General features: G+C 39.7%; 1 protein-coding gene across 1 annotated transcript in view; it reads right to left on the bottom strand.

The window, feature by feature from the left end:
- Window positions 1-1,281: 1,281 nt before the first annotated feature.
- INHBA (inhibin subunit beta A) overlaps window positions 1,282-9,117 on the bottom strand; it is a 13,038-nt gene continuing 5,202 nt past the window's right edge. The window contains exon 2 of the mRNA XM_031060867.1: window positions 1,282-2,337. Coding sequence (XP_030916727.1) covers window positions 1,451-2,337 — 887 coding nt within the window. The 3' untranslated portion in view covers window positions 1,282-1,450. The remainder of the gene's footprint in view (window positions 2,338-9,117) is intronic.

Raw genomic sequence — 9,117 nt, forward strand, 5'->3', positions numbered from 1 at the left:
TTCCCTACAATGCACATTTGCTGTGCATCAGGGCTGAGTTTAGTGTTGTACATACAAAACAGTATGATTATGCTCAGATGGATCTCAGATCCAAGCACTTTGGATCCAAATCCCAGGGATTTTCTGGGTTTACTTCAAATGGCGATTTTTTTTGAGGGCATTATTTGAATTTAACTGGTTAACAGATATTCTAGCCTGAATGTAATCAACCCACTGACTCTTAATTCAAACCCTAACTCTTTACAGGTGAATGGTACCAACCACAAACAGACTTTATAGAGGCTTGCACAAATGTCTTTGGTGTATGTGTCTATTCATTTTAAGGTACAAAATAATAATAATTATTATAATAATAAAAATAGCTATTTTGTGTGCTGTAGCAGTTCTTGTATAGCTCACAATAAGTGCAGCTCTCAACCCCTCCCACACCCAACCACCCTCCCTTGCAAATATTTGTTAAATAAGGATTAGACAGGTCAGACACCATTGTAGTGCAAATAGTAAACGATTAAAAATTTTTTTTACAAAATATAGAAATGTTTGACTCCAGCAACTGGACAAACATGTTCCTTTCAAGTATCTCTCACCAAAGATTTTTTTTTAAACAAGTTACTTCCATTTTAAAAAAAAGTCTCTCTGTTTTTTTTTTTTTCTTTCTCTTGCAGGTAAACAGTTTCAAACCATCTAGGTTGCATAGTTCTAACATTGTAAGCACCTTTACAGAATGTAACTTTTATTCTTTCATTAATTTTTTGTTCCATTTTTTTCTTCATTTTTCTTTTTTCCTTTTTTCTTTTTTTTTGTAAATGTAGTGCAGAAGATGAAGGTGTACACACCTGCACACTATTGACCCTTGATCAATGTTAAGTATGTGTATTGTGTCTGTATGTATAGAGACATGTATATAAATACATAGCCATATATATACAAACACAAACACTATACACCTACTCAAGCCCTCTGTAAATGTGGGGAGAAAGCGCCAGTGACTGCAGTGATCATACACATGGCTTTTCATTGACCTTTGGGACTTTGTCCAAATTTCTGCAGGTTAGATGAGCTGCTACCATGGCTTGACCTGATGGGTAACTAAGGGAGGGAACAGAACTTCCTTCCCCTAGTAGTAACTAATGTTTAGTATACTATGTAACAAGATAAGGAGCATACTGAAAGGAAGGGGAAATCCCCAATCCATACCATTTTGACCTATCTTGTTCAAGCCCAGCTTCATGACATTTTCTTCCTTTTTTGTAGCTGAAGTCTTTTCTGATCTTCCATAAGTCTTTTGGGTTTTTTTCTCTCTCTCCCTTTTCTTGCTCTCTTCTATTTTTGCTTATATTTCTGACGATTGTTTCACTCAAAAAAATATTATACCATGTCTGGTCTTTCCTCTTCTTGGGCTTTTGATACATTTTCTACTTAACAAGAAGGGTCTTGTGCACACTAGCATCTATGAACAGCCACACTCCTCCACAATCATATTCTGTATGTCTTTCTTAATGATGTTCTGGCCATCGTCATAGTAGAGCATGGACATAGGCCGGAGCTTGGTGGGCACACAGCATGATTTGAGGTTGGCAAAGGGGCTATGGCCTCGCATGCGGTAGTGGTTGATGACAGTAGAGTGGAAAGATAATGATGAGCCAGATGTGCCTGCTATATGGCTGGGACACTCTCCTTCGCAGTAGTTGGCATGATAACCTGTAGGAGCAATGATCCAGTCACTCCATCCTATGTCCTTGAAGCTGACAAAGAACTGCTTCTTGCAGCAGATGTTGACTTTGCCATCACACTCCAGGCCTCTTCTTCGCCGCCTGTGCTGGCGATCCTCTGAGTGCCGGGCAAGCATCATCAAGAAGGGCCGATGTGATTGCTCCTTCTCCTCTTCTCCTGTGAATTCTCCAGCTTCCTTTTCTTTCCCTTCCCCATCATCTTCCTTTTTCTTCTTCTTGCCCAGTAGCACCAGGTTGGCTCCAGTCTCTTGACACAGGTCACAGGCAATCCGCACATCCAAAGAGTTCTTGCCTTGGTCCAGGAGTCTCTGGACGCTGCTGGAGACAGGGAAGATGTGCCAAGTGCTCTTACGAGTGTCCACTGCCTTTTCTGAAATCAAAGTCTCACTCTTTTCACCTTTCAGCCCCCCATCCTCTGTATCTTCTGCTCCTTCAGAATTGTCTTTTGGCTGCCGCTGCTGTTGGAACAGGCGGATGGTGACTTTTGTCCTGCTCCGGTTGGCCTTGGAGACCTTCAGGAAGAGCCACACTTCAGCATGCTCCACCACCGATAATTCACTGCCTTCCTTGGAAATCTCAAAGTGCAACATTTTCTTGGCTGTGCCTGATTTGGTAAATGGAAATAGACAGGAAGATCTTGTTAGTATGTCTGCTTGATTTTGTTAAAGAGACTTCTGTTACTTTTTCCACAGGCATGAAGTGCCCTAGTTCTTTAATTTTTATGGATTTTCTGTTCTGACCTTCCTTCACCCCCTCCTCAGTTTATATTTTGGGAAAATTTCTTTTTAGAAAAGTATACATTTGCCTGATTTCCAGCATATTTTAACCAGAGCATTTTTCATAGTAACAATGTAAAGGATTAATATAATTAATGTAAAGGATCTCATGGCAAATAAGCATCAGTGGCTGCCAAGGTTTGCTTAAGCTGTCTTTGTGATCACTGTGAGCTGAAAGGCAAAAATGCTTTATGATGGCAGTCCATATGTACCATATGCAAAAAAATCTACACCTAATATCTGGTTAGGAAATAAGGTCCAGTGCTACAAGTTCTTTAGCAATACTTTGAAAATTATGTGGGGAAGAGGTTTACACTCTCCCTCCATAACAATACATCCTTCATTTGCATCATAAAATCAGTTTGTAAATATCTATTGTTTCAAAAACAAACACATGCTAAAATATGAACCTCCACTTTAAGAAATTTTCAGATTTATATTGTAAAGAATTGAAGAATTGCAGCAGGCAGACTTTTCATCCTGTTAGCTGTAGATCCTGTTCCTAATTTAAGGCATTGTTCTTGCTGTGATTATAGTAATGGTGAATACACTAAGAAATGAGCTAAAGAACTGTATAATTATGGGATGGTTCTCTGGCATAATTGTATCAACTTGCTAAGATGTCATTATGATGATTGTGATGGTGAGGAGGTGTTTCTCGGATACAGAGCTCATATCCCTGGCAGAAGTTGGAATGAATAATGAGGGCTGTTTAATGATTTGATCACTAGAGCATGAAGAAGTTAAGAGAGAATGAATTAGCTGGGGGATGGTGGTGATATAATTTTTTCAAGAGAGGTACTTTTCTATTTTCTTAACAAAAAAAAAAAAAAGCCCTAATGACGTCTTTTGTTCCTTCTCAGCATGGAGGCCAGGATGGACTGGGGTCACAGATTTGCAATATGTAGATATCTGGCCTTAGTGAGAAAGAAACTGTATTCATAATTATCAGTTTGTCATTAATATTATTCTTGAGCTACCCATAGTTGTTTACCAAATTTTCTGTGAAGCAGTTCTTCTTGTCAGTGAACTGTAACTTTGCAGCCTAAGACCAGAAAGTGGTGATTAAAACAGAAGTAGCCGGACACGTAACAGGAAAAGTTGCCCTCTTTGTAGCAAGGATCTTCTCCTCGCTTCCCACTGCAACTAAATTCACCACTATAGGCTCCCTGACCATTTTCCTATTCTCCCATTCTCAGGTGAGACAGGACTGGAGGAAAATCACAAGAGACATCTACCTTGTGTTCACTTGCAAATTTAAGAGTTGCTGATTTCTGAATGTAGGCAGGCTGTGCTGCCCCTTGAGCTACCTGTTGCTTTTCTTCTCTGTGAAGATTCTGACACATTCAGCTTTCCCTCGTGGCATTCCCAGGTCAAAGAGAGAGACATTTCTGAATTACAGTGTCCAAAGGGCATAGTGTTTTGTTTTTGTTTTCCCACTAAGTGAGAGTGTGAAATTGTAGACTTTAACTGTCACTGAGATATGGAAACACATGGTTTGTGTTAACTGCTTCTTACAGATGGCTGATGCCAGTCTTCAGAGTGAGTTACATTAATTTCTTCTTTTAAGGAAGTAGCGTATAAAAAAGATAGAGCAAGCTGACCAGTACTGTGAGGCATGATGAAAGTACTCTTTTTCTATTATTTTTTAATTGATTAATTCAATAATGACTGAATGGCTAATGCTGGGTTCTTTTCCATTCTGGTAATCAAACTATATCAAAGCTGCCAGCTGTGTTTGAAGAGAGGTCAGGTGATAGACACCAATGTCACTCCTGACTCAGTTTCAGAGCATGGGGAGTTGTACAGTGACATCTCTCCAGTCCAAAGGAAGTCCAAAAGGCTGGTTGTCTTGTACATAGGGTGTTATGGAGTGTTCTCTTAGATAATGGATACTTCTAAGGGCTGTGAGAACCAGCCAGTCTCTGGCTTCATTCCCCCTGACTCTCCCTTCTAAAGCCAGCTTCTAACTTTAGGTTATCCCTTTCCAGTCCTGATAAATCCTTTCTGAGGGGGACCTGGACTTAAATGGAACCTGAAGGCAGGTGATGTGCCAAGGGTGGGTTGCTGCCAACCAAGACTCTCCATTCAACCCATTCTGCTTCCTGCCTCTACCCAAGCAAACCTTGGTGAAAAAAAAATGTGGTTTAGATCAAGCTGCAGAAGGCCTTCTGGCACCATCAGCTTCTTCCTAGCTGCTCTCTTTCCCCAGAGCTCACAGACTTCTGTCTGGAATAAATATGGATTGCTGGGAATTGCCACACTTATTTTACGTTCTTGAGAAACCAAGCTGGGTATAGACAGCAGTTCTGGCAGTACCAGGGGTCCTATGCATGGCAGATCAACTGTGCTGGGTGCATGAGAAGCTCATCTGTGTTGGAAATGGACAAAAAACCTGGTCTGGTCATCTGCTCTGGAGAAAGTAGGTAGGGTGTGCAGACCTGGCTCAACAGTGGAAGAAGCTGTATGACCTATCTAATCTAAAAATCCAGGCAGCCCTGAATTACAGAATAACCTAGCGCTGTTAAGTGCTAGTGCATGGTATTTCACATTCTGCTATTTCCATCCTAGTGGGAGTTGAAAATAGTTACGAAGTGACGTATCTGCAACAGCAAATATTCACATTACCTTTTGCACTGGCCAGAAGTGTAGTGATGCTACACTGATCAAAAAGAACAGTCTTTTTGACAAATATTACATGAAAGGAACAGGACCTCAAGAACCCTCTAAATAGCTTTTCAAATGCTCCTCCATGTGTGAAAGTAGAATTCTTCCTCATTACTAAAAATATTTGAACGGTATGGTGAAAGTACATGAGTACTTGCTTTTTCTTTACTTAAGGGAAGTGAGCTTGAACAAGGTAGCCTAAGACATGTCCTTATACAGGGATAACTGCCTCCTTGTAGGTTGTTAGCTACAATAACAGCCTCTCTGGATGTTGTTAGCTATATTTTCAGAAACAAATGGTGGGTTAAGGGTCTAAAGAAAAAAGATGCAGGAAGCTTATCTGAGCCTAATATTTCTGAATGAAACAAAATCCTGAAATCTGCATAGCTAATAAAAGGTTTTATGGCAATTTAAAAACACGTTCCCTTTCATAGGTCTTTTTAGAAGGAGACTGGGAATAATGCAAGGTTGAGGATAAAAAGCATGCTTTCACATTAGGAAAAAACGAAGCTTTTCTGAATTCTCTCCACATTCACAACTAGTTTGTTACGATCACACAGCACAAATGGTATGAATCCTGCAGTTTTTAAGAGGTCACTGTTCTCAGACAAGCTCATTTTGAAATCAGAATTTGGCCTGTTCTAAAACCAAATTGAGACCCTAGGATCTGACTTATTATGGTTACACATTCACTTTATAACAGGATCTCTGTTTCCAAAAGGTTCAGTGCTACAATAAAACAGATTCTTCAAGTGTTCTGAGACAAAAAATAAAAATAAAAATAAAAATAAAAATCTATAGTTAAATTTCTCCAGATATTTCTTAGGGATTTAGCAGTCTTTCTTTATAGGTCTGAATTAACAGTCAGGATTAAAGCTTCAGTTCATCAAACTGAAGGTAAAAGAGAGACTCCTGAAATTTGGGGATGGTATCACTTCCATAATTACATTTGGTTTACCCTTTTTTCCTGCTGTTACATTTGCCATGGGTGATTTGCAAGGGTCTTTTTCCATTTGTAATCATCCTGCTCCTCCTGTCTGACTGCTGAGGAAAGACCCACAGCCCAACAGTGATAATGCCTTCATCACTTCCATGCTCATATAAACAGCAATGTCAACAGCCCGGATTGTTATCATAGCAGAAGGCAGCTGAAAAAGGAGACAAGGGATTACTTTGGGCTCCTTTTGATTGCTTTTCCTCATTTCCCTTTCCCAAAACATTGGAGAGGCCACCTCTCTGCTTTACTTCTGAGCAAAGTCCCTTCCAGAAGGAGGGCTGTGATGCCAAAGGAGCAGTCTAGCAGGGCAAATGATGTGAGAAGTGGTTAAAAATACAAGCTCTAAGTAGTGCATATATGGTAAAAGGTTTAATGGAAGGATCTACTGAATGGAAAGAAAGTGTAGCAGTATATATAGCATGGGAGTTTTCTCATATCTGTTTTTCTCTTCACCAGTGCTCATGCATCTTTTTAGGAGAGAAACCTGAACATGCAAGCAGAGAGGAGCCTGCACAGGTACCCTCCTCTCCGCTCTGGAAGCGCCGGCCAGGGCTCGCACAGGACTCTGCAGTCAGTACCCGCTCCCAAGCAGCACGTGGGTGATGGGCATGGCACAGTAGCCCATGGAGAGACTGGCAGAGCCCTTGAGGGCCCAGGCACAGGGGGACTGGAGAGGCAGCCCTGCATGAGGTAGCTGATGCTGTGCTCCAGCAGGGATCTGCAAGTCCAGTGTGCTCTTCCTCTGAGGCTAAGGATCCTTCCTTCTGTATGGCTGGCTTTAACCATGCCGTCAAAGTTCCATTATTTGCAATTTGCAGCAGGATTCAAGATCAAGCCCTGCTATTTCAAGCTATATACAGATACTAGGTGGGGTCGAAGCTATACAATTGAGAATATCTTCTTTTGAGTAAAATGCGAAAATATTTAATTTTTTTACCTTTATGCTCTTAAATTATTAAAGCTTTTTATTTCATAATGAAAGCAATTATTCTTTGTAACATTATAATGTGGCTTATTCTTAATTTCTCTTAATACACAGAATTTATTTTCCTTTGAAAAATGCTCAGTGTGTAAGAAGGTCGCTGTCGCTTTAAATATCTATGCTTCTTCGGTGCTTAATTTTGAAACGTTTTTACATTATACTGTAAGTGAACTGTTTTTCCATACAAAGCAAGCTTTTTTTTCCTTTTTTAGTTGCTAACTTTACTACTGCCTATGTTTAGATTTGGGGGAATTTGTACTGCGTGCCAATCTGTAATTACATTCAAAAGCATCCTTCCCTTCACTTCTCATTTCCGTTCCCCAGGAGACAGAAAAAAAATAGGTTACTAGAAAGGTTCCTCTAAAGAGAGTGAAGAGAAGAGCATGGTTATTGAGAGATAATTGCTCAAAATGTTTACTAATGAGTGACCACTGGAGTTAGATGAATTCTTTGCAGTGTAGAATTTATTCAGAGAATTTAGTGTTATCGTGTGGTAATTATCCCCTAGGCAGACTGATGATTACAAATCTCCTATTGCCACAGTTAGACAGTGGCCATTTCTGTGAATGCATTTCAGCCTATGGATCACTGGCAAACAATTTATTCTGATTATTCATTATCCAGCATATGTGACCACTCATCCAGGTCACATACTTTCATCCCTGCTCCCTTACTGTTGCCTCTTACAGTGAGAGGGGAAATTATGGCACAAATAATACCTTATCTTCATGCTTACTTAGCATTAGCTGTCAGAAAAGGAAGATTTTGTTGTAAGAGAAAAATAAACCAAAAAAGAAAATCAGGAAAAAAGAACTATTCCCTGACTGCTCGTGGGGGAAAAAAAAGCAGCAGCAGCAGCGACTTTATTTAAATACCTTTTCTTGAAAAGTTAACCAAAAGAGGCACTGACAAGGTCATTCAGAATGTGAAATAATTCAGTTCTGGTGAACTTGACTCTCCTCTGCTATTTTGTTAGGAAGCACTTTACATCCACAGCTTTGAGTTCTTTCCAAATTGAAAGCCCTTCCCCCACATGGCTTCAAATATGTAGAAACAAAAAAGGTGTTTGTTTGGTTGAAGTTGGTTTTTTTTTTCTTTTATTTGATTTATTCATTTATGTCTAAAATAGCTCAAACAAAGTTTAGGATCATTTGCACCAGTAAAATATTCCAAGGTAAAAACAATCTCAAGGCTTCATCTTTTTTCTTTTCTTTTTTTTTTTTTTTGAGAGCAATTTTTTGTGCATACTTGTAATAATTTGCTGTAAGTTTTAAATTAAGTGGATCAGAGGCTGCCTGTTTGTTTTCATTAAAATATTTAATTTCTGAGCACTGAGGCCCAAATCCCAGGCCCACTGAAATGAATAACAGAATTTCCAGTTGCTTCTAGTAAACTAAGCTTCAATCCTATATCAATGTTGCAAAGCTCTGTTGCATTAAATGAGATTGCATTCTCATAGGCATATCTCTATATATAGATATAGATATAAGAATTCCTCAGCATGAATCACTTACATGTATGCAAGGCAGATATATCCTGCACAGAGGAAACACATGAATGCACATCCTTGTCTGCAGGAGTGGTATGGGTGCAGGCAGAGGTATAGGAGCATGTCTGCCCTGGTATACCTGCATGTAAGGCCATATGTGTGCTCATACACACATACAGGCAAATACATATTCAGATATTCCCTACCAGGACACAAAACTGTGGGCCCGGCTACACAGACATGGACACATACAGTACTTTTTTTTTCTCAGGTATGTTTTTCTAAACTGCTTCCCATCTTCCTGGATTCATCTGTGCTTTCTCATGTTGCTCTTTAAACCAACCAACCACTCTTAATTCTCACATTTTTGATACAGAGAAACAGATCAATACAGAATGGCTTTCCTCTTCTGGAAGCAGTTTGCCTTCATTTGCTAAACCTGAAATCTTTGCTTTGGTATGCCGAGGTGGGAT

Source organism: Geospiza fortis, unplaced genomic scaffold (genome assembly GCF_000277835.1).
Source record: "Geospiza fortis unplaced genomic scaffold, GeoFor_1.0 scaffold265, whole genome shotgun sequence".
Classification (NCBI taxonomy): Eukaryota; Metazoa; Chordata; class Aves; order Passeriformes; family Thraupidae; genus Geospiza; species Geospiza fortis.